Source organism: Oncorhynchus keta, chromosome 22 (genome assembly GCF_023373465.1).
Source record: "Oncorhynchus keta strain PuntledgeMale-10-30-2019 chromosome 22, Oket_V2, whole genome shotgun sequence".
Classification (NCBI taxonomy): Eukaryota; Metazoa; Chordata; class Actinopteri; order Salmoniformes; family Salmonidae; genus Oncorhynchus; species Oncorhynchus keta.
The window spans coordinates 7,618,691-7,645,068 of record NC_068442.1 but is presented as its reverse complement, the minus strand read 5'-3'; the positions used below and the strand labels follow the sequence as shown (position 1 = coordinate 7,645,068).

General features: G+C 41.6%; 1 protein-coding gene across 1 annotated transcript; it reads right to left on the bottom strand.

The window, feature by feature from the left end:
* Window positions 1-468: 468 nt before the first annotated feature.
* LOC118400726 (sal-like protein 1) lies at window positions 469-11,948 on the bottom strand. The gene is made up of 3 exons (XM_052474611.1): window positions 11,943-11,948; window positions 8,329-11,706; window positions 469-2,640 (listed from the first exon to the last, which is right to left on the bottom strand). Exons 1-3 carry the CDS (start codon window positions 11,946-11,948, stop codon window positions 2,206-2,208), a joined length of 3,819 nt encoding a protein of 1,272 aa, XP_052330571.1. The 3' UTR covers window positions 469-2,205.
* Window positions 11,949-26,378: the final 14,430 nt, after the last annotated feature.

Below are 26,378 nucleotides of genomic sequence, written 5' to 3'. Positions count from 1 at the left end.
ATAAATTCAATAAATTCATTCAATCCTACAATGTGATTTTCTGGATTTTTTTTGTAATTTTGTCTGTCATAGTTGAAGTGTACCTATGATGAAAATTACAGGCCTCTCTCATCTTTTTAAGGGAGAACTTGCACAATTGGTGGCTGACGAAATACTTTTTTGCCCCACTGTACATGTTTTTTTGGAGAGGTTTTGGGGGCTGCCTCACTGAGCGCCCTGGGAGCTGTTGTTGTGGCGGGCTAAATGCCTTAAGTGCCCACAATGGCAGGCAATGGCATCTAGGATTTGACACCAGAAACCCTCCGGCTGCTGGCTTGCCTCTCTAGCCGCTAGGCTACCTGCCGCCCACAGGAAGGACATCGGGAAGAACGTGATTCAAAGCTATAACCCATCTCAATCTTTTTATTTCATTTTGACGTCCACCTTTACCATTAATATGTATATCAATTGTTATTGAACAGGGGAAAAGATAACAGTTTCCACAGCATATCACAGAATAGGATTATTCAACTGAGGTACAGAAGTGGTGTAATGGCCAATCATTTTCTGAAAACCAATGGTAAAAAGATTGACAATGTATTACAGCACCTCAAGTAACAGTACTTCTCTTTACAGTTGGCCTACATGTGCAATGTATGTTGCCTCCTTATTTGAAATGTCATTATTACATATTAGTCATATTTTGCTGCAAGTGTTTGAGAAATAGTAAATGAACATGAATTATTTAAGTGATAATGCCCTCGAAGCCGGTGTTTCTGGGATATATTGGCACGGGTGATGTTAGGCCAGAGACTTTGTCTAGGTCCAATATATACTCCAAACACCGGCTTCGAGGGCATTATCACTTTTATACAACGGGTTACCAACACATTCAAATAATGGTTGACATATTTTCATGAACTTTATTTTGATTAATTTATTAATACTATTTCATCCTACCACAAGATATAGTCCTGACACAAATCTAGGGTTGCTACCCAAGCCGGCTGGTCATCCGTCCTATCGGTTCGGTTGCCAGAGATGCGACCCAGTCGTTCAGTCTTTTTGTTCTACATCTATGGACGTGTCCCAGTCATTCATTTTTTGTAATGCTCCATTGCCATACTGCTAACTTACAGTCATGTCAAACAGTGCAGCCAGAATAACAACAGTAGCTGCATTTGCATTTGTTTAAGCTGTTTTCTAGTGACATTTATTTGGATACATCCATAACAATGAGGTAATGATGCACTATTTCACCTGCCTTAGAACATGTGCTCTCACGTCAGGACACTGTTGTTCTGAGGAGCTAGCCAACAACACAGCTAACACAATCACTTCAAACTGAAGCTGGAAATACTGCAAACTAGCTGCCCTTTGTTTTGTTTTACCTTTTTTCAATTGACATTTCTTTGTATATATCCATAAAAATTATGATTTCGACTGGATGAGAAACGCTGCTGCCTATTTGTTACGTCCCAAAACGTTCATTACTATGGGACAGATGGGACAGATCGAATTTGAATATTGAAACAATGTTGTAAATGTCGAGAGAGTTTATACTGACACAAATCTCCACTGTTGAAAACTAAATGTTAGTCTAAAAGAAATGTGAGATAATGTCTAGATACTTTTTATAGTGGAGATCGAGTTTATAAATTGCCCGGCTGGGCTGATGAGACAGTGGATTGTGTAGACAGATGGAAGAGAGTAAATAGACATTTTAACATCATAGATTTAGCCAGTGGTAACTTGTGGAATAGACACCGTCTGGAATACGGTTTGAACCAATCAGCATTCAGGATTAGACCCACCCGATGTATAAAGTATATTAGTACATTGATATTGACACATCAATTATATATCCGTGTGTTTCACAAAGATATGACAAAGTATGTTACAAGTGAATTCCTCTTCAATAACATAGTCAACACCTCAAAATTCTATTAGAATTATAAAACCGTAACATTAAGCATAATTACACAACCAATAGGCTATTTTACCCATGTAAATAGGTAATAAAAAACAGTCAAACTCTAATAAGCACACTGAAAAGCAGGGAGACTTTACTAGACACTTGACTCCAAATAAGGTTATTATCATTTATAGACAAACTCAAAGAAACTCAGTCTATTCCAACATCGCAGTTAATTTCCTTCAAAGAAGAAAGCTCTAGTCCATCAACAACAGCAGCCTTCCCTCTCCCTAAAATAATATACAGTCTCTTTAATTGGCAATCATTTCCTTCCTCTCCTCCATCAAATGAGTGAAACGGAAGTAAGTCGCTCTTTCTGTATCATTTTCCCCAGGCGGCGTCAAAGAAGCATTGTGTTCTGTACTGGGAAATTTGTCTAGACCAACATTTACACTCCCTTTGGGTGAGCTGGCCCCATGCCCCATTGGTCCAGAGAGGTAAGGCCCGCCTCCATTCTGGATGACTGAGATATCATTGGTCCTCAAGGCCAAATTCTTAGAGAAGGAGTCTGTACAATGGTTCCAGAGACTAAAGGAGTCTCCATTACTGGACCTAATGTCTGGCCTCTGAATTGGCTCTGATAGCTTCACAGGATGGGTTCCCATAAACATCAATGGTCCGTCCACAGACAGTCTGCGTCCTCGCCTGGTGGGGGCACTACTCCACATGTGAGTTCCCATATGGACCTACATGAGGAATAGAGCAATGGTGAGTTTACACTCCTTTTATGAAGACAAATATCACAGTGTAATGATTCGATACACTTAATCTCCTACGATTTAGCAGGTGTGAGCACCTTTTGAAATTGGGAAGGGGAGGGGACATTTGGCCCATAGCATTGACCAAAACTTGCAGAGGGAGGGGGGTGGAGCAACCGCCCTGCTTCCGCTCCCCGTTTTAGTATATTTTCTCATACATCTCCCCAAAAACTGAATTGAGGAGCTGGCGCAAGATTTTTATTCTGGGATGTTGAGACCTTCGTGGGTGGTTTGAAGTCAGATACAAATCTGATTCCTGCCCATGTGACATGTGTCTGTAACAGTCAAATCTAATTTGTTTGCCCTCGAGTGTTTTTTTTAGACTGTTACTTGGCCTATCTCATTGCTTGCTAACTACTCTGTTGACAGTTTGACAAGAACATGTGGTACCTATTTAGCTTGTTCAGGATTTACAAACAAATGAGTGAATGTGATAGAAAGTTAAACAGCTACCTAGGTAGCTAACTCAGTTGACTGCCCTGGCTAGCCAAAAAGGACTTTTGAAAAGTTGTATAATCTTATCCTTCGAGGCTTTAAAAGTGTTCCTACACTATGATTTTGAACATCCAAAGCAACTGGAAACGTCCATGGCAGGCATTGTTGTCACCTTAGCTTGCTACATAACTTCCTAGTGATAGGAAGCCTGAGCACCACCACCAATCAGCCTACACCTCTGTGCACACACCTGCCATTACTATGACAACTAGCATAGTCGTGTCAGGAAATGACTGCTGTCTGAACACACACAAATCCGATGGGGTTACTTGTCTCTTGCTGTTTGGACAGACAGTATTCCAAAATGGATTTGAAAACACAACTGATTTGTGCATGAAGGCCTGAAGTGTGAACAAGCCATTAGATCATGAAGATGGTGCTGGCTAAAGCTAAAACTGGCGAGTGTAGAGAGTATAGAGATATTGTTATCCACGTCGGCACCAACAATGTTAGGATGAAACAGTCAGAGATCACCAAGCGCAACATAGCGCTGACGTGTAAATCAGCTAGAAAGATGTGTCGGCATCGAGTAATTGTCTCTGGCCCCCTCCAAGTTAGGGGGAGTGATGAGCTCTACAGCAGTCTCACAACTCAATCGCTGGTTGAAAACTGTTTTCTGCCCCTCCCAAAAGATAGAATTTGTAGCTAATTGGCCCTCTTTCTGGGACTCACCCACAAACAGGACCAAGCCTGACCTGCTGAGGAGTGACGGACTCCATCCTAGCTGGAGGGGTGCTCTCATCTTATCTACCAACATAGACAGGGCTCTAATTTCTCAATCTCACTAGGATAAAGACCACCTCCATTCCTGTCATTATTGAAAGAGATCATGATACCTCACATCTCAAAATAGGGCTACTTAATGTTAGATCCCTTACTTCAAAGGCAATTATAGTCAATGAACTAATCACTGATCATAATCTTGATGTGATTGGCCTGACTGAAACATGGCTTAACTTAAGCCTGATGAATTTACTGTGTTAAATGAGGCCTCACCTCCTGGCTACACTAGTGACCATATCCCCCGTGCATCCCGCAAAGGCGGAGGTGTTGCTAACATTTACGATAGCAAATTTCAATTGACGAAAAAAAAATGACGTTTTCGTCTTTTGAGCTTCTAGTCATGAAATCTATGCAGCCTACTCAATCACTTTTTATAGCTACTGTTTACAGGCCTCCTGGGCCATATACAGCGTTCCTCACTGAGATCCCTAAATTCCGATCGGACCTTGTAGTCTCGCGCCAGCTCCTCAATTCACATGGAAAAGTCCACAGACCCACTCCAAAAGGCTTTCGGAGCCATCATCGACTCAGTGGGTTTTGTCCAACATGTCTCTGGACCCACTCACTGTCACAGTCATACGCTGGACCTAGTTTTGTCCCATGGAATAAATGTTCTGGATCTTAATGTTTTTCCTCATAATCCTGGACTATCGGACCACCATTTTATTACATTTGCAATTGCAACAAATAATCTGCTCAGACCCCAACCAAGGAACATCATCAAATTCACAGACAACACAAAGATTCCTTGATGGCCTTCCAGATTCTCTCTGTCTACCCAAGGACGCCAGAGGACAAAAATCAGTTAACCACCTAACTGAGGAACTCAATTTAACCTTGCGCAATACCCTAGATGCAGTTGCACCCCTAAAAACTGAAAACATTTCTCATAAGAAACTAGCTCCCTGGTACACAGAAAATACCCGAGCTCTGAAGCAAGCTTCCAGAAAATTGGAACGGAAATGGCGCCACACCAAACTGGAAGTCTTTCCGACTAGCTTGGAAAGACAGTACCGTGCAGTACCGAAGAGCCCTTACTGCTGCTCGATCATCCTATTTTTCTAACTTAATTGAGGAAAATAAGAACAATCCGAAATTCCTTTTTGATACTGTCGCAAAGCTAACTAAAAAGCAGCATTCCCCAAGAGAGGATGACTTTCACTTTAGCAGTGATAAATTCATGAACTTCTTTGAGGAAAAGATTATGATTATTAGAAAGCAAATTACGGACTCCTCTTTAAATCTGCGTATTCCTTCAAAGCTCAGTTGTCCTGAGTCTGCACAACTCTCCCAGGACCTAGGATCAAGAGAGACGCTCAAGTGTTTTAGTACTATATCTCTTGACACAATGATGAAAATAATCATGGCCTCTAAACCTTCAAGCTGCATACTGGACCCTATTCCAACTAAACTACTGAAAGAGCTGCTTCCTGTGCTTGGCCCTCCTATGTTGAACATAATAAACGGCTCTCTATCCACCGGATGTGTACCAAACTCACTAAAAGTGGCAGTAATAAAGCCTCTCTTGAAAAAGCCAAACCCTGACCCAGAAAATATAAAAAACTATCGGCCTATATAGAATCTTCCATTCCTCTCAAACATTTTAGAAAAGGCTGTTGCGCAGCAACTCACTGCCTTCCTGAAGACAAACAATGTATACGAAATGCTTCAGTCTGGTTTTAGACCCCATCATAGCACTGAGACGGCACTTGTGAAGGTGGTAAATGACATTTTAATGGCATCGGACCGAGGCTCTGCATCTGTCCTCGTGCTCCTAGACCTTAGTGCTGCTTTTGATACCATTGCTCACCACATTCTTTTGGAGAGATTGGAAACCCAAATTGGTCTACACGGACAAGTTCTGGCCTGATTTAGATCTTATTATTATTATTATCTGTCGGAAAGATATCAGTTTGTCTCTGAATGGTTTGTCCTCTGACAAATCAACTGTAAATTTTGGTGTTCCTCAAGGTTCCGTTTTAGGACCACTATTGTTTTCACTATATATTTTACCTCTTGGGAATGTTATTCGAAAACATAATGTTAACTTCCACTGCTATGCGGATGACACACAGCTGTACATTTCAAAGAAACATGGTGAAGCCCCAAAATTGCCCTTGCTAGAAGCATGTGTTTCAGACATAAGGAAGTGGATGGCTGCAAACTTTCTACTTTTAAACTCGGACAAAACAGAGATGCTTGTTCTAGGTCCCAAGAAACAAAGAGATCTTCTGTTGAATCTGACAATTAATCTTAATAGTTGTACAGTCGTCTCAAATAAAACTGTGAAGGACCTCGGCGTTACTCTGGACCCTGATCTCTCTTTTGAAGAACATATCAAGACCATTTCAAGGACAGCTTTTTTCCATCTACGTAACATTGCAAAAATCAGAAACTTTCTGTCCAAAAATGATGCAGAAAAATTAATCCATGCTTTTGTCACTTCTAGGTTAGACTACTGCAATGCTCTACTTTCCGGCTACCCGGATAAAGCACTAAATAAACTTCAGTTAGTGCTAAATACGGCTGCTAGAATTCTGACTAGAACCAAAAAATTTGATCATATTACTCCAGTGCTAGCCTCTCTACACTGGCTTCCTGTCAAAGCAAGGGCTGATTTCAAGGTTTTACTGCTAACCTACAAAGCATTACATGGGCTTGCTCCTACCTATCTATCTGATTTGGTCCTGCCGTACATACCTACACGTACACTACGGTCACAAGACGCAGGCCTCCTAATTGTCCCTAGAATTTCTAAGCAGCTGGAGGCAGGGCTTTCTCCTATAGAGCTCCATTTTTATGGAACGGTCTGCCTACCCATGTCAGAGACGCAAACTCGGTCTCAACCTTTAAGTCTTTACTGAAGACTTATCTCTTCAGTGGGTCATATGATTGAGTGTAGTCTGGCCCAGGAGTGGGAAGGTGAACGGAAAGGCTCTGGAGCAACGAACCGCCCTTGCTGTCTCTGCCTGGCCGGTTCCCCTCTTTCCACTGGGATTCTCTGCCTCTAACCCTATTACAGGGGCTGAGTCACTGGTTTGCTGGGGCTCTCTCATGCCGTCCCTGGATGGGGTGCGTCACCTGTGTGGGTTGATTCACTGATGTGGTCATCCTGTCTGGGTTGGCGCCCCCCCTTGGGTTGTGCCATGGCGGAGATCTTTGTGGCCTATACTCAGCCTTGTTTCAGGATGGTAAGTTGGTGGTTGAAGATATCCCTCTAGTGGTGTGGGGGCTGTGCTTTGGCAAAGTGGGTGGAGTTATATCCTTCCTGTCTGGCCCTGTCTGGGGGTGTCCTCGGATGGGGCCACAGTGTCTCCTGACCCCTCCTGTCTCAGCCTCCAGTATTTATGCTGCAGTAGTTTATGTGTCGGGGGGCTAGGGTCAGTTTGTTATATCTGGAGTACTTCTCCTGTCCTATTCGGTGTCCTGTGTGAATCGAAGTGTGCGTTCTCTAATTCTCTCCTTCTCTCTTTCTTTCTCTCTCTTGGAGGACCTGAGCCCTAGGACCATGCCCCAGGACTACCTGACATGATGACTCCTTGCTGTCCCCAGTCCACCTGGCCATGCTGCTGCTCCAGTTTCAACTGTTCTGCCTTATTATTATTCGACCATGCTGGTCATTTATGAACGTTTGAACATCTTGGCCATGTTCTGTTATAATCTCCACCCGGCACAGCCAGAAGAGGACTGGCCACCCCTCATAGCCTGGTTCTTCTCTAGGTTTCTTCCTAGGTTTTGGCCTTTCTAGGGAGTTTTTCCTAGCCACAGTGCTTCTACACCTGCATTGCTTGCTGTTTGGGGTTTTATGCTGGGTTTCTGTACAGCACTTTGAGATATCAGCTGATGTACGAAGGGCTATATAAATAAATTTGATTTGATTTGATTTGAGATCATGTATTTTCAGTCTTGTGAATTAACTGCTTTCTATCCCTCTCAATCGCTCATTTTCTCTTCTCTCAGTCTCAATGTCTTGCTCTGCATAGACTATGGAATATGGTCATTGTAGTTAATTACCACGTTTTCTGAGCTAAACTATGTGGAATATTGGCCTGTTGGAAACTACAACTCCCTACTACATCGCACAGTTCAGGCTTGATCTGATTTATCTCTACAGAAACTGCCCAAGGAGCTCACAGAGCAAATATGAATTGAAAATGGCATTCAAATAATTGAACCGATGTCGGTCAATTAGCTGTTTAAAAACTGAAATATAAGCTACATTTTGGTTAATTATGCAGCACTAATGAATGGAACAACGCCTAAAAAACACAGTTTTGACATTTCTTCGCTAGTCAATCAGTCTAAACCCTATCTCGTAAATGCAAAAGTGGAATGTACCTTCAGATTTCCTTTGGTGGTGAATGCCCGACCACAGACAGTGCAAGCGAACGGCTTCTCCCCAGTGTGAGTCCTCTCGTGGATTTGCAAGGCGCTGGAGGAAGAGAAGGTTTTCCCACAAGTGTGGCAGTAATGCTGCTTGGGAGTTCGTCGAGGTGGCAGGGAAGCGAGCGCTGGGGAGGAGGAGGCTGAGGACATCCTCAAACTCAAACTGCCTTGAAGATCCCTTGGTTCCTCATAGGGGACGCTACCCAGGAAACTGTTAACTTCTGGCTTAATCATTTGGGAGGCCAGAGGATTTACAAAGGAATTGGGGCTGGAAGCAAGGCTGGGAATGGAGGGCTCAAACAACTGGGATGGCAGGTCCCTCATCTGATGGGTTAGCATGTGCTGCTTGAGGTTCCCCTTAGTGGAGAACCCTCTGTTGCACCCTGTGCAAATGAAGGGTCTCTCCTTGGTATGGCTTCGGTAATGGATATCCAAGGCACTTTGGCAGGCAAATGTCTTGCTGCAAATATTGCATGCAGTGTTCTTAAAAATGCCTCGTTGTTCACAGAATGTGTGGACCATATTAGTGGGATTCGTTAGTGGGTTTAAAGATTTTAGGTGGTGAAGAGATGCCATGCCAGTGTTAGTGAATTGCAGAGGGCTTGGATTGATATGTGCCTGGGATAAACCATTCTGGTACCTTTCCTCACAGCTTGTGGGGCTAGAACATACTGGAACACTCTCGCTTGGGGAAAAAAAGTGCTTTGCAGCTGTATTCTCAGAAACAGCAAGTCTCCCATCACTTCGGTCACCGCAAAGAGATGATGAGTCATAGGCATATTGATCCTCTTTTGCCAGTCCCTTTGTCTTAAACCAGCTGACCTGCATCTCCTCCACTGGCCTAAGATAGTTGAGTTTCTTCTCGGCATCAAAGGAGCCTGCTCCTGTACTATCAGAAGGAGACAAGCTGCCAGATAAGGAGTTAATAAACCTGGACATACCTGCAATCCCACAGTCATTGAAGTCCATATCATCATCAGAAAGGTTCTCTAACTCTTCTAATTTCCTTTCATCCACTGAACCTCTGCCAGACTCCATTGACTTTGGGTAGCTCTGTTCAGAGAGAGGAGTGTTGGGAATCTGGCCACCCATGTGCATATGAATATGCTGCTGTAGGACAACAGCGTTGGTGAACTTCCTCTGGCATATGGGACAGGAGTGCTGGACCCTCAGTGGCGGCGTGGCACGATGAACTGCATGGTGCGTCTTCAGATTCCCTTTGGTAGAGAATGCCCGTCCGCACACTTTACACCTGAAGGGCCGCTCTCCTGTGTGGGTGCGGTAGTGCATCCTGAGGGCGCTCTGGCAACTAAGTATGCGGTGGCAAATGATGCACTCATTGAGGTCCGTAATCTTCTTGTCAATGTTCTCCACTAGCTGCTGGAGTTTTGAGGTCTCTGATGTCTGCAGGGGATCATGGACTCCTCCTTCGAAGGGATGTTTGATCTTGAACTGCTCCAACTTGATGGGATTTGTGCTAATGGAAGTGATGTTGGCGGATATATAGTCAGCTGATCCTTCTTTTCTCGAACTCATCCTTGAGACAAAGGTCAAAGGGGGTTTAACCTCTTCTCTTTTCAGATTCAAGGTGGGGACGGTGGGGACTTTTCCAGGCTCTACAAGGTCAACACACTTGGTAGACTTTACCGCACTAGATGATTCACGTACGCCTGGACTGGAAAGCGTGGTTATTGAGACAGGCTGCTCCTCTTTCTTGATAAGAAAAGGTAAGTTGGGTGATACAGTTGGGAGCAACCGGCCAACAGAAGTAGTCAAGGTGGCTAGAGATGATTTACTCTCCAGCCAGCATGTAACTGGTTTTTGTGGTGGCATAGACATACCATAAGGGATTCCTGTGCTGGTTGGGATATTGTCAAGGTGTTCTGGAACAGGGTAAGGGTTCATCTGGATGTGAGGGTACCTCTCTTTGTGCCGCTGGAAGTGTACCTTCAAGTTCCCACGGGTGGAGAAACGATTCCCGCAGATGTTGCACTTGTATGGCCTCTCCCCAGTGTGGGATCGCAAATGGATCTGCATGGCACTGTCACTCCCAAATACCTTAGCGCAAAACCTGCATTTGTGTTTAAAGTAAGCCCGTTCAGAAGACATTTTGCGCTCTAAAGAAGTCGCATTGGTTGGTTTGTCTTTCCTTTGTTGGGCTAATGCCGTCAAAGCATTCAGATCCTCCACAATTGCACTAATGCTTGGTCCAGCACTCGAGAGTGTTTGATTGCTGGATGGTGGCTGAGGTAGACATAGTTTATTCGATGGGGTTAGCAAGATACCTGTGCCAAGTGCTGGTGAGTTCATTTTGGTATGGGCTGAAACATTTAGTTGAGGGTACAGACCTTCAGCATGAGTGTACTTCTTTCTAGAGTGGGGCTTGCTAACTGCTGAAGCTATGAGTTTACCCATGCTTTGTAAGGGTTTGGTGCTGGAGTGCACAATGCTGCTACCAAGGGGGCTCTGTGGTAACTGTACTGTTGCTGTTAATCGTTTAAAGTGACTGATGCTGGCAGACTGAGTGGCGAGACTGTGGGCTAACCCAGTGGCTGCAGCTAGCTGCTGGGATAGATGAGAACTGAGGGTTGTCAGCTGGCTGGCCTGCGTTGATGCTAGACTACCCTGAGGGCAGCTGATGGGTGTCTGTGTTGGAGACTCTGATTCCTCTGACCTCTGGGAGGCAAACAGTAAGACCTGGTGACAAATCTGATCCATCAGCTGCAACTGGTGGATCTGTTGCAGCTGCAGAGCCAGGAGTTTCTCCATCAGAGATGAGATGGCCATCTTATTACTGCCACTGTAGCCGGTGTCCGATCGGCTCTGCTGGCAAAACTGGGCCACGGCCACTTTAGTGCTCTCTAGGTTTTCAATAATGACGTTGCTGTTGAACCATGATAATGTCCCCTGCTGTTCTGAGAGTTTGTTGCCAGGTTGAGGTAGTGAAATTGGGAGAACTGAGATACATGAGACAATATCAGTCAGGCTGTCAGTACTGCTGCTCCGGCTGCTACTGGTGCTATCGAGCCGGCCATTGCTTCTCTTACTTCTGGAAACATCCATAGAGTCTTCATTCCCCTCTGGTTTCTCCTCCAACAGATCACTGCACTCTTCCATTTCAGAGTTGTTGACTGTTTCGCCTGGTGTACTGGGCGACGAGGCTAGAGGGAACATTTCAGCAGACGACACTAGGTCTTCATTGTCATTGACAATCAGGACTAACTGATTGGAAAAGCAATCCCTGACATGTCGTTCCAGATCTGATAGTTCAACAAACTCAGCACAGCATCTACTGCAGACATGAGCACAATAGTCCAAGATGGGGAGTCCCTATACCCTGGTGTGTGCCCCCTGAAACAGACAAGAAGGAAACAAGGGTTATACATAGCGTTGGGAAGTATTTGGGGGGAGGGATGTTGCAAAAAAAGAAATGCCAGGGGGAGGGGGGTGGGGGGTATGTCCCCCCACGCTGAAGATGTCTATATCGCTAATACAGGACTAGTAAAGGCCCAGTGTACTACTTTTGTGAGAGAAAAAAAAAACATTTAATGGATTTCAGTGTTTACCAGCATTTGTAAATTGAGTCTTATAATTAATTACCTGTACAAAAAAAGTTAATCTGATAATACTTGTGGAATATAAAAATACTTGCTCCATATATGTTTTTCAGTTTCTTGAAATACTTTGGAAATGCAACTTCTTTCTATGTGAAAACTGAAATGGTCTTTTCATTCTTTCTCCATTGCAACTTACAGTAGTGAGTACATACATTTTCGTGCTGGTCCCCCGTTGGAAATGAACCCACAACTCTAGAATTTAGAATTGCAAGTGCCATGCTATACCAACTGAGCCTCATCATCACATCATCACAAACCGCTTGATGTCTCATTGTACTCAAGTACTGTATTGTGCATTGTTTTTCTTCACGGTGATGGAAAGTCTACAGGTACAAGCGTAGATGACCAGCCGATGTAGAATACAGTAATGTACAGTACCAGTCAAACACCTACTTATTCAAGAGTTTTTCAAATGTTTTACTTTTATGGAATATTAGTGAAGACACCAAAACTATGAAATAACACATGGAATCGTGTAGTAACCAAAAAAACATATTTATATTTGAGAATTTTCAGTAGCCACCCTTTGCCTTGATGACATATGTGTACACTCTTGGCATTCTCTCACCTGGAATGCATTTAAATGAACAGGTGTGCCTTGTTAAAGTGAATTTGCAGAATTTCTTTCCTTCTTAATGTGTTGTGACAATGTAGGGGTGGTATACAGAAGATAGCCCAATTTGGTAAAAGACCAAGTCCATATTATGGTAAGAACAGCTCAAATAACCAAAGAGAAATGACAGTTTTAAGACATGACCAATTCGGAGAACTTCAAGAATTTTGACAGTTTCTTCAAGTGCATTTGCAAAACCCGCTATGATGAACCTGTCTCTCATGACGACTGCCACAGGAAAGAAAGACCCAGCGTTACCTCTGCTGCAGAGGATAAGTGAATTTGAGTTAACTGCACCTCAGATTGCAGTTAACAGACTTCACAGAGTTCAAGTAACAGACACATCTCAACATCAACTGTTCAGAGGAGACTGTGTGAATCAGGCCTTCATGGTCAACTTGCTGCAAAGAAATCACTACTAAAGGACACCAATAAGAAGAAGAGAATTGCTTGGGCCAAGTAGAGTATGTGAACGGATGATCTCCACATGTGGTGAAATTGGAGATTTTTGGTTCCAACCACCGTGTCTTTGTGATACGCTGTGTGGGTTTGAACGGATGATCTCCTCATGTGTATTTCCCACCGTAAAGCATGGAGGAGGAGGTGTTATGGTGTGGGGGTGCTTTGCTGGTGACTGCGTGGGATTTAGTTCAAATTTAAGGCACACGTAATGAGCATGGCTACCACAGCATTCTGCAGTGACACTCCAACCCGTCTGGTTTGCGCTTAGTGGGACTATCATTTGTTTTTCAACAGAACAACGACCCAACACACCTCCAGGCTGTGTAAGGGCTTTTTAACCAAGCATGAGAGTGATGGAATGCTGCATTAGATGACCTGGCCTCCACAATTACCCATCCTCAACCCAATTGAGATGGTTTGGGATGAGTTGGACCGCAGAGTGAAGGAAAAGCAGCCAACAAGTGCTCAGCATATGTGGGAACTCCTTCAAGACTTTTGGAAAAGCATTACAGGTGAAGCTGCTTGAGAGAATGCCAAGAGTGTGCAAAGCTGTCATCAAGGTAAAGGGTGGCTACTTTTAAGAATCTAAAATCTAAAATATTTTTTGTAAAGAAAAAAATTAAGAAAAACCTTTGACTGGTACTGTACATTTGCATTAAGTGGTTTGTAAGGATAGTGAATTAATACTGCAGACAAATAGGTTGTTTTCCATGTTATTTGATCAAGAAAAATATTCAATTTGATGTGGATGTTTTGTGTCTTTGCCCATAACTTTGCATCTTTTGAGAGTTTTGTTCTTTCTGGATTCCATTAGAAGGACAATCACAGCGAAGGGACAGGGAAACAATTCTTACAATTCCAACTATTGAATCCTGCCAGATACTGTTCTTAATTATACAACTATCTTTTTTGCCAAAGCAGAGATGCTGAATTTTTTTTTAAATCGGGATTTTATAGGGGTGCTGCAGAATCCTCAGCACCGTATACATCCCGCAGCTGTGACTATATATAGAATTTATATTTAGGGGAGAGTGGGGTAAGTTGAGCCAAGGAGGTAAGTTGAGCCACCCTTGTTTCTAGGAAACCATACACCAAATTAATCATTTGACCAAGTACTGAGGAAGAGATGATAATTTCATGGAGTCTGTGAAGGGCTAAACCACATGGTTTCAAGCAAGTTAAGTCCAAAAAATTGATTTTCACCAAGTCAAATTCATTTATTGTGTTAGAGGTTTCATGATGCTTGTATCCAAACCCGAAGTAGATACATGTATTTTAAGATTGTTCTCTATAAGCTTCAATATGAGGTCCTAAACTTCGCGTGAAAGTGCATCCTTGTAGCTGTGTGGGCTAATGTAGTCAAAATGTTTGCCTTTTGAGGTAAGTTGAGGCAATGGCCATGGGGTAAGTTGAGCCAATGGCCACGGGGTAAGTTGAGCCAATGGCCACGGGGTAAGTTGAGGCAATGGCCACGGGGTAAGTTGAGCCAATGGCCACGGGGTAAGTTGAGCCAATGGCCACGGGGTAAGTTGAGCCAATGGCCACGGGGTAAGTTGAGCCAATGGCCACGGGGTAAGTTGAGCCAATGGCCATGGGGTAAGTTGAGCCAATGGCCATGGGGTATGCTGAGTCAATGGTTGAGCCAATGGCAAGTTCATCAAATATAAGTGTTTTCTTCCCAGGTGTAATGCAAGGCATTATCGCTGGGATATGAGGTAACAACAAGGCCTGGTCTATGTTAAAAGTGTAAAAAAAAATAAGTATAAAGTGTTTGTTAGGTGTTAAGCTTTTGTGAAAAGATTATTCAAATTATTAAAGGACAAAAAAGCAATTGTGATTGTCTTGAATAGTGTTTGCGAAGTAAAGATAGACATGGTTTTTAAATATTTCATTCAGTACAGATATTTGTAGGCGGCTTCACTTACCCTGTCCCGCGGCTCAACTCACCCCTTCCCCGTGCCAAGAGACCACTATTTTTGGACAAGTTATGTTTACAATGTTTACATGAATACACAACATCCTGAAATACTGTATATGTAAATAACTTTGTTAGAAAGAATATTATATTTCCCTTGACTGAGTGATGCTGAATGTTAAAAAAAAATGGCTTAACTTAGCCCACTCTACTCTATGACTTTATTTACTATATTCTGTCGAGCACCACCTCATTGACTGACCCATAGCGAAAAAGAAAGGAAGAGAAAAGCAGCTATTGTATGCAATTGTACCCCTTGTAGTGACATTGGGTAATCACTTATTAAACTGTATGTTATAAAGCAATTGCCTACGATCAAAAGTAATAAAATAATGTAAGGGAACCCTTTAGTCTCAGAGCTCAAGGCTTTTCCAAATCTACAAGCTCAGGAGAGATTACACTCACAAAGGTGTCAGGTACAAGAGACACTGCCTGTCTAAGGGGATGGAGGAGTATCTCTGATATTTTGTTCAGATCCCTCCCCACTCTATGGTAAACCTCTGCCACTAATGGCACGTTTTCCTCTATAAATATTATTTCAGTTAGGAGTATCACAAGGACAGCGATAAAATGAATAATAATGTTGGTCATGTAGTCTAATTGCCCACCTTTTTCATCAATTTGAAATTCAGTTAATAAATTCAATATAATTTAATGTAGCCAAATCATTTATTGCCTATATAAAATATTGAAAATGTCATTTCATTTTGATGTATTTACTCAGGATAGTCCAATCAGTAACACCTATTAACTCTAATGACTTTTCAGAATACATTATTTCTGTTAAATTCAAAGGGGCATAAACACAATGTCCGACATGAAAACTGAATCGTGATCATTATTCAAACTTTATTTGGGCATCATTAGGTCTACATTGATAAATAGACCTACAACAATGAAACATACAGACAATTGGACTAAAACTCATGAAAGAAAAGTTGCATGTGAAGACTCTATTGTGAGTCATCACTCAATGAAACAATTATAATTTCAACTTCTAATGTCAGGCTAACATTGCCCCGAACTCAGTACAGAATTGCACACAACTATTAAATTACATACATTTCATTTTCAATTGCACAGTAATAACAATTAAACCTACAGTCTTGTCCCAAACTTACCGGTGGTTTCCAATAAAGACGAATTATGATCCGACTGTACATGTTGAGGCTTAGCTTGCTTCCTGCGCGACATGATGTCCAAGGCGCAAACATCAATTCAGACAGAAGAGAAAACTTTAAAAAATAAAAATGTGTCTTCAGTTACGGAAGCTGAATCCACCCACCCAGTTTGTGTCCTATGAACTCTGTAGTTGTAGGCTAACTGCCAGCTGACTGAGCGTGCACCACCACCAGTTTCTCTTTCAAGGAGCAGTCTGCACTTGACCACACACAGTAGGGGAGACCGGGGTTGGTTGTCTCACTGGTTTGGTTGTCACGGTGTAATAATTTCAAGATAAAAATGTGTGTCCTCTATAGGAGAGGGCATTCATGTGGTCAATTCATTTCAGGATGACAAAACATTGAGGTGAGAGGAATTTATTTGTATTTATTTAAAAAAATGTTTTTTTTTACAGTGTGTTAGAGTACTGTACAGTATAGTTGAATTCAGTATAGCGCAGTAGAGCAAAGAAGAGTACAGTATAGTTTAATTCAGTAGAGTACAGTGGTACTGAACTGTACTTTCCTTCACTGTACCCTACTGAATATACTCTACGGTAAATACTGTGCTCTACTTCTGTGCTGTCCAAACTTAGATGTATATGATTGGTTCAGATTTGGTCTGGTCCGGATCTGCTTGTCAAAACTGTGACTGAAAGTCAGCAACACACACACACACACACACACACACACACACACACACACACACACACACACACACACACACACACACACACACGTTCCTGTTTGAACAAGCATTCCTTTTCAACAGAAAATGGAGTTAACACAAATGTTTTCATCCAAATATCAGATGGTTACTTTTTGTTTATTAAGCATTGATATGACGATTTAAGTGGAGTACGAACTACAATGTCAAATCACATATTCAACTATGTTGCATTTATTTATATTTTTACTATTCAATAAATAAGGCTTTAACTTTTTTTTTCCAAATAAAGGCTTTACTTTTTCAAAAAACTTTGTAAATTGGTTCAATTGTTGCTGAAAAACAACACCGTGACAACCAACCCCATACTGTGATTGGGCTGATTATCACAAGTGAGCAGTGTGTTAAATGGCTTATAACTCCATGTTGAAATAAGATAACACTACATGACCAAAAATACGTTGACACCTGCTCATTGAACATCTCATTCCAAAATCATGGTCATTTATATGGAGTTGGTCCCCCCCTTTGCTACTATAACAGCCTCCACTCTTCTGGAAAGGCTTTCCACTACATGTTGGAACATTGCTGCGGGGACTTGCTTCCATTTAGCCACAAGAGCATTAGTGAGGTCAGGCACTGATGTTGGGTGATTAGGCCTGACTCGCAGTCGGTGTTCCAATTCATCCCAAAGGTGCTTGATGGGGTTGAGGTCAGGGCTCCGTGCAGGCCAGTCAAGTTCTTCCACAATGATGTCAACTAGCCATTTCTGTATGGACCTCGCTTTATGCACAGGGGCATTGTCATGCGGAAACAGGAAAGGGCCTTCCCCAAACTGTTGCCACAAAATGTTGAATGTCATTGTATGCTGTAACGTTAAGATTTCCCTTCGTTGGAAGTAAGAGGCCTAGATCATTATTCCTCCTCCGCCATGCTTTACAGTTGTCATTATGTATTCGAGCAGGTAGTGTTCTCCTGGCATCCGCCAAACCCAGATTCTTTACTCCAGACAACACGTTTCCACTGCTCCAGAGTCCAATGAAGGCGAGCTTTACACCACTCCAGCTGACGCTTGGCATTGCGCATGGTGATCTTAGGCTTGTGTGCGACTGTTCAGCCATGGAAACCCATTTCATGAAGACCCTCACAAACAGTTATTGTGCTGACGTTGCTTCCAGAGGCAGTTAAGAACTCGGTAGGGAGTGTTGCAACCGAGGACAAAGGATTTGTACGAGCTACGTGTTTCAGAACTTGGCATTCCCATTCTGTGAGCTTGTGTGGCCAACCACTTCAGGGCTGAGCCGTTGTTGCTCCTGCACATTTTCACAACACAATAACAGCACTTATACAGTGCATTGGAAAAGTATTCAGACTCCTTGACTTTTTCCACATTTTGTAACATTACAGCCTTATTCTAAAATGCATTAAATATATGTTTTTCAGCAGCAGGGACTGGAAGACTAGTCAGCAAAGTACAGAGAGATTGTTGATGAAAACCTACTCCAGAGTACTCAGGACTTCAGGCTGGGTCGAAGGTTCCCCTTCCAACAGGACAACGACCCTAAGCACACAGCCAAGACAACACAGGAGTGGCTTCGACTTGAACCCGATCGAACATCTCTGGAGAGAGCTGAAAATATCTTGATGAGGGCAAAAAACAACAATTGAATCCATTTTGGAATAATAATAATAATAATATATGCCATTTAGCAGACGCTTTTATCCAAAGCGACTTACAGTCATGTGTGCATACATTCTACGTATGGGTGGTCCCGGGAACATAAGAAAATGTGGGAAAGTGAAGGGGTCTGAATACTTCCTGAATGCCCTGTAGTTGACCAGGTCAGAAATCGTCAACCCTGCTACTTTATTTGGCAGTTAATCAGCACTTACTATAGCATTTAAAAAATTACAAAATTACCTTTTGAAATGGGAATACTTGTTTTTTTCTGAAGTTGAACATGTGCTCTTTATGACATAACGTTTATTTGACCAATTTACACTTCACTAAAGGCACCGAATTGGTGGAACAACCCATCTATCAATAATAGTCAAGCTGCTGGGTAGTGTTGATATCCCAACCAATTGTCCAATACTTGAAAAAGTACACATAAACTAAAGGTGAAATTCAACAAACTTCACAGTTTTATTGAATTGTTTTTGACAATATTAAAATTCAGAACTTGCATTCAATTAAATCACTGGAAGTCCTGTGGAAGTGTGTATCTGCTGGTGCAATGTCACAAATCTGTGAGTGTGTGCAATCATTTGGCTGAAACAGTTTACGCGAATAAGGCTATTGGTTTACTCATTCATCTTAAAATGACAATTAAGTATGTTTTCGTTTTATCTTATTGTAGATTAGAAAACTTCTAGACCACTGTTTGTATACAACATCAATAACTGGCACTTTTTCTGTGTTCTCATGAACAAAAACTTGGGTGACCTGAGTCAGTCAACCAACTACCTTAGAGGTTTGGAATGTGCCTCCTCCTTTGAAGCTCTATGAACATGACAACTACTGTCCACCAAATCCTTTGATTCATGGCGGACTCATTTCGAGGACTGAAATACATATCTGTCTGGCCTGCCTCTTTCACAGGTAAGGGCTGACAGAGAGCGCGCCAGGTGCTCCCTGCTACATCCTATGACTCACCTGCCTACCGTCATTAGATATGAAGGGGCCTGATGGCACATAAACATCCCAGTCCCAGGCCTGCAGGGCCTTAGAAACAGACTCAGGGGCCAAACGGTTGCAGAACAGTGAGGCGTGTAAACATTAAAAAACAGTTTCTTTCCAACCTTAGCTACCTTAAAGAGGCAGTCCAGACAGTTATGTATTTCTACAGCCTACTTACATATGAGCCAGTGTATGAATTAATATTAGAAACATCAGATAACAATGTCTTGCTTTTTTTAAAGGGTGTAATGTAGGCCTAGGTTCTTTCCCTTTTTTTTTAGTTTTCTTTGCCAAGACAACTCAGTACTTAAAGGTAAATTCCTTGGTGGTCAACACTGTACCAACAGACATCCCAAAATTGAATTTACCCATGAAATCTGCCTCTAGATACATTTAAACTTATGAGGACAACACATTCATTTTTAAGACTGGGTGCCTGAAGTATTCTATCATTTTAATTGTATTTCCCCCCATATTTTTCCTCCTTCAGATATGACAGGCAGATTCTTCTGGCTTCACTTCTTTTCAAAAAAGCAAGGTTTCTGTTTCTGTCCCCTTATTCCACTGAAAGGTAGAGCTGTCAAAACCTCGTCTCTTATTGTCTCGCCAAGATGTCCAAGTTTTCCTTACAAGGTTTTTTTCTTCAAATTCCTCTCTGTTGATTAACATTGTGTTATTTAACTAAATCTGGCCATCAGGCCTTGCGGCAGAGGGAGGGAGTTATAAGGTGATTTTCACTGTAGAAGTTAGGCTTTGCTTTTGCATTTCACTGCATCTGAATGGACATCAAGCACAAAAGATGTCTGTAAAGTTCTATTTAAACCAAATTGAAAAGACTAATGGCTTGTATGAATGTGCAGCGGCGTCGCGCGGTGACATAACAGCTTCCCAGTCATTAATTATTCATGTGAACAACGCCTTATAAATTAGCAATAGGCCTATAGCCTTCATAAACCTGGAATTTATTTAATTTAACACCAATCAATAACACCAATCAATTTCAAAATGGGTGGGACATTTCAACATGTACTTTGAGTTATAAGTGATTGTCATCTCATCACTTCGGAGATGACATTTTATTGACTAGAGAGGTTTAACTCAATCAGTTGGCAGAAGCTGATCACTGTCTTGTAAAATAATCCCACTCGGACATAACAAAGAGTTTATTACCATTTATTAGGATCTCTCCACAGACAAGTAGCTAAACATGAAGTTAAGGCTTTCAAGAACGTTCTCATCTATATCACATCTGACATTTTCTTGACAGGTTAAGTTGGACAAATAGAGCTATTACAGCTGTTATTGATTGGGAACCGTTTACATTAGAATATTGCTCACTGCTCACCACTTATGCGTAACAATGACCCATTCCTTATAGCAGATTTCAAATGGCAGCCTGCATTAGTAGCTTAGCTAGCAGGCTAACAATCACAATGAGACAGACTCATCTCTCGCAGCTGTTGCTCTAGCACACTGTACACACAGGGCTCAGAACAAACACAGAATTATGCTCAGTCACTGGTACAAACAGAGAGAAATGTATCACCAAATCGAAGAAATAAATGCATAGCGTCCCAGCTCGGTTGGTAAAACAATGGGCTCTGATGAAATGCCATTGTTTTTACTCACAAGCGTTCATTTATGTGCTTATGGCTGTACTAGATAGACAGACACTGGACTGTTTCATAAAGGGATGCTGGTTGGTGTTTAAAGGACAACGCTCTCATCTGCATCAGTCTCACAGTTATACACTAGCTGGAACTGTGGCTCACGTCTGAGCGTGAGATAGATCCGATGTTACAACTTGCTGCTCAGTACACACAAAACCTTGTGTAATGTACAGTACCAGTAAAAAGTTTGGACACACCTACTCATTCCAGAATTTTTCTTTATTCTTACTGTTTTCTACATTGTAGAATAACTATGAAATAACACACATGGAATCATGTAGTAAGACAAAAAGGGTTAAAGAAATCCAAATATATTTTATATTTGAGATCCTTCAAAAGTAGCCACCCTTTCCCTTGATGACAGCTTTGCACACTCTTGGCATTCTCTCAACCGGCTTCATGAGATAGTCACCTGGAATACATTTCAATTAACAGTTGTGCCTTGTTGAAAGTAAATTACACCACTCCAGCGTTTGAGCCAATCAATTGTGTTGTGACAAGGAAAGGGTGGTATACAGAAGATGGCCCTATTTGGTAAAAGACCAATTCCTTATCATGACAAGAAAAGCTCAAATAAGCAAAGAGAAACGACAGTCCATCATTACTTTAAGACATGTCAGTCAATACAGAACATTTCAAGAACTTTTAAAGTTTCTTCAAGTGCATTCGCAAAAAACATCAAGCGCTATGATGAAACTGGCTCTCATGAGGACCGCCACATGGAAGGAAGACCCAGAGTTACCTCTCTGCTGCAGAGGATAAGTTCATTAGAGTTATACAAGCCTCAGAAATTGCAGCCCAAGCAGAGCCGGTTATTCTGTTTTCATGTTATCCAGAGCATTGGTGTTGTTGCAGTGACGCTCTATTGAAATGGATACTTGCATACTGGAGTCTTTTGTTAAGTTTTAATACGCAATACATTTTTTTTAAAGCTGTGTTAGACAGGATTACCGTACACATACGGACCAGCTCAAATAGACAGAAACGGGCTATGTGGCAGACCAATGCAGAGTAAGTAAACGGAGGATCTCTGCATGTGTGGTTCACACCGTGAAGCATGGAGGAGGAGGTGTGATGGTGTGGGGGTGCTTTGCTGGTGACATTGTCCGTGATTCATTTAGAATTCAAGGCACACTTAACCAGCATGGCTACCACAGCATTCAGCAGCGATACGCCAACCCATCTGGTTTGCGCTTAGTGGGATTATTATTTGTTTTTCAACAGGACAATGACCCAACACACCTCCAGGCTGTGAAAGGGCTATTTGACCAAGAAGGAGAGTGATGGAGTGCTGCATCAGATGGCCTGGCTTCCACAGTTACCCAACCTCCACCCAATTGAGATGGTTTGGGATGAGTTGGACCGCAGAGTGAATTAATAGCAGTCAACAAGTTCTCAGCATATGTGGGAATGCCTTCAAGACTGCTGGAAAAGCATTACAGGTGAAGGTGGTTGAGAGAACGCCAAGAGTGTCCAAAGCTGTCATCCCGGCAAAGGGTGGTTACTTTGAAAAATCTCAAATCTAAAATATATTTTTATTTGTTTTAGTTACTACATGATTCCATGTAGTATTATTTCATAGTTTTGATGTCTTCACTATTATTCTACGATGTAGAAAATAGTCAAAAAGAAAAACCCTTCTGTTCTAGAACTTTTGACTGGAATTGTTTATATATGGGGTTCTCCTACCTGTCTTTGTATTCTATAAAATAGAGTGGATATGCACTTTTCTTTGAATGATGTCATTAAAAAAATATACACTATGCAAGTGAGGGGGAGTCATGATGGCATTGTCACCAGCACAATTGAACTGTCTAGACATCCATGTGCATTAATTATCATTTGCAAAACAAAAACTTACCCAACCATGTACAATGCATTGTCTTCATTTGTTTTGTTGAGTTTTTTTTTTTTGCGTATTAAGATCCTGAAACAAACCTGAAGAAAACACTTTGAACCAAATGATTCTGATTGACTGCTGCCAACAATGTAGCTATAGACAGCCAAGCAAACCTTGATGTAGCCATCCTTTGAACAAGTCGCCATCCAGAGGACATAGCTGGTACTACAAGATGAACAGATCTCAAAAATACACTATGCCAGTTTTTCCTAACCTGGTCAGGCCTCATGCAATTTGTGTCTATTTCACATTAAACCTATGATACTGTGTTGAGCATCCCTCACACAGGCTGAGGGAAGACATGAGCTGCATCTAAATACGTGATTTTCCTCCTAATGAGAAGATGAGAAGACATGACAGCTGAAAGCCAGGGACTTTCTTTCTTCCGCCAGGTATTTTTGTTAGATCAGTGCATATGAAGGAGTTCCCATAAACAGCCAGTTGAACTCATGGAATCACATAGATCCACATAGGCTACACAGGAATGGTGATTAAAGCAGAAATATGTAACTTTTTGGGCGACCCGAGCAAATTCGCATAGAAATGTGTTATGTATCTGTCATTCTCATTGAAAGCAAGTTTAATAAGCGTTATATCTGTTCTATGTGTGCTACTTCTATGATTCCCGATAGAGGTCTGCGCGGGATTGATTTCTTCATCCCATGCAACTTTTCATACCGCGCCACGCTCGCACCCACTGGCTTACAGTCGGACTCCCACTCACTACCAGCAAGAATTGATCCCAAACCCAACCACAGTCCCAAAATGTTATTTTAGGCATGTGTGACACAGCTCACTTGCCAGGCATGGTCCCCGCAATTCTGCACCCTATAGGCAATATCAAATCAGCAAAAATAACTTAACAAATAAGTTAAATTACCAAGTGGTGGAAAAAGCACCCAATTGTAATCCTGAGTAAAAGTAAAGATAATAGAACATGAAAGTCCCCCAGTCCCCCAGCAAAATACTTCTTGAGGAAAAGTCTAAAAGTATTTGGTTTTAAACTTAAGTATCAAAAGTCAATTTAATTGCTCAAATATACTTAAGTATCAAAAGTAAAAGTAAAAGTATGAATCATTTCAAATTCCTTAAATTAAGCAAACAAGATCACACCATTTAATTTTGATTTACTCCTGCTAAGCATTCAAAATGCAACGAGTGCTTTTGGGTGTCAGGGAAAATGGATGGAGTAAAAAGTACATACTTTTCTTTAGGTATGTAGTGGAGTGAAGTAGAACTTTAAAGTATTTTTACTTAAGCATTTTACACCACTGAAATTACCAGAGATTCTCACTTGGCCCATTAGATTAGGTGTATATTACTGGGCTATATCAGCCAATATGCTAGATGTAGTTTGATGTGCTAATATGCTAGATGTAGATGTAGTTTGAATAGAGCAGGGTTGAAGAGACTTGCCCTTTTCTTTTGAGCCGTTTCTTTTTTCCTACCTTATAGGAATGGGAATACTTTCAGACAGAGAAATATGGGGGATCAATATTTATTTATAGGCAATGTAGTAAACAACTATAGCCTAATCATATTTAGGAAGTACATTTCCTTGGATCTTGCAGGTATGGCTACTGATCTTGAAGCAGCAAGAATGATGACAGCCACACTTGCTGCGTTTTTCTTATAGGATATAGACTACCTTTTTAGGAGGAAGGTTTACAGGTAGAAACAAATAAATGGGTCGTCAAATACTTAATGAAAAAGAAAATGTGCAACGCTCGCTCACCATATTAGCCTAACCTATGCGTGTGATGTGCCTTTTCCTTTTCAATGAAAATGGATCGCGCCAACTCACGTTGGTTGAGCGCCCGCCACTTCTTTCCGTTAACAATATTTATGTACAGACACTGTAGTAAACTACAGTCTAATCATATTTAAAGTGGCAATATATAACTCTTTGGGGACTAACCAAATTCACATAGAAGTGTGAGTTATAGCTATGTCATTCTCATTGAAAGCAAGTCTAAGAAGCGGTAGATCTGTTCTATGTGCCCTATTTCTATGCTTCCCATTCATAAGTTTCCTTTTTTCATTTGACAATATTTTTGGTTATGGAGAATATATTCTCCACAATGATTCTCTACACTATACTAGCTTATTTTGTCACAAAAACTGAAATTAGGCAAACTATTAGAATTTTAGCAACCAGGAAATGGCAGAGCGATTTCTGCACAGTGCAACTTTAAGTTAACTGCCATGTGAAGCAATCCCCATGTAGTCAGCCTACTCTATTTCAATGAGACCAAACATATAGTTGTAGTCGGAAGTTTACATACACTTAGGTTGGAGTCATTAAAACTCATTTTTCAACCACTCCACACATTTCTTGTTAACAAACTATAGTTTGGGCAAGTCGGTTAAGACATCTACTTTATGCATGACACAAGTACTTTTTCCAACAACTGTTTACAGATTATTTCACTTATAATTCACTGTATCACAATTCCAGTGGGTCAGAAGTTTACATACACTAAATTGACTATGCCTTTAAACAGCTTGGAAAATTCCAGAAAATTATTTAATGGCTTTAGAAGATTCTGATAGGCTAATTGACATAATTTGAGTTAATTGGAGGTGTACCTGTGGATGTATTTCAAGGCCTACCTTCAAACTCAGTGCCTCTTTGCTTGACATCATGGGGAAATCAAAAGAAATCAGCCAAGACCTCAGAATATTTGTTTATATATTTTTTTACATACGCCTGAAGGTACCACGTTCATCTGTACAAACAATAGTACGCAAGTATAAACACCATGGGACCACGCAGCCGTCATACCGCTCAGGAAGGAGACGCCTTCTGTCTCCTAGAGATGAATGTACTTTGGTGTGAAAAGTGCAAATCAATCCCAGAACAACAGCAAAGGACATTGTGAAGATGCTGGAGGAAACCGGTACAAAAGTATCTATATCCACAGTAAAAACGAGTCCTACATCGACATAACCTGAAAGGCCACTCAGCAAGGAAGAAGCCACTGCTCCAAAACCACCATAAAAAAGCCAGAATACAGTTTGCAACTGCACATGGGGACAAAGATGGTACTTTTTGGAAAAATGTCATCTGGTCTGATGAAACAAAAATAGAACTGTTTGGCCATAATGACCATTGTTATGTTTGGAGGAAAAGGGGGAGGCTTTCAAGTCGAAGAACACCATCCCAACCGTGAAGCACGGGGGTGGCAGTATCATGTTGTGGTGATGCTTTTCTGCATGAGGGACTGGTGCACTTCACAAAATAGATGGCATCATTGA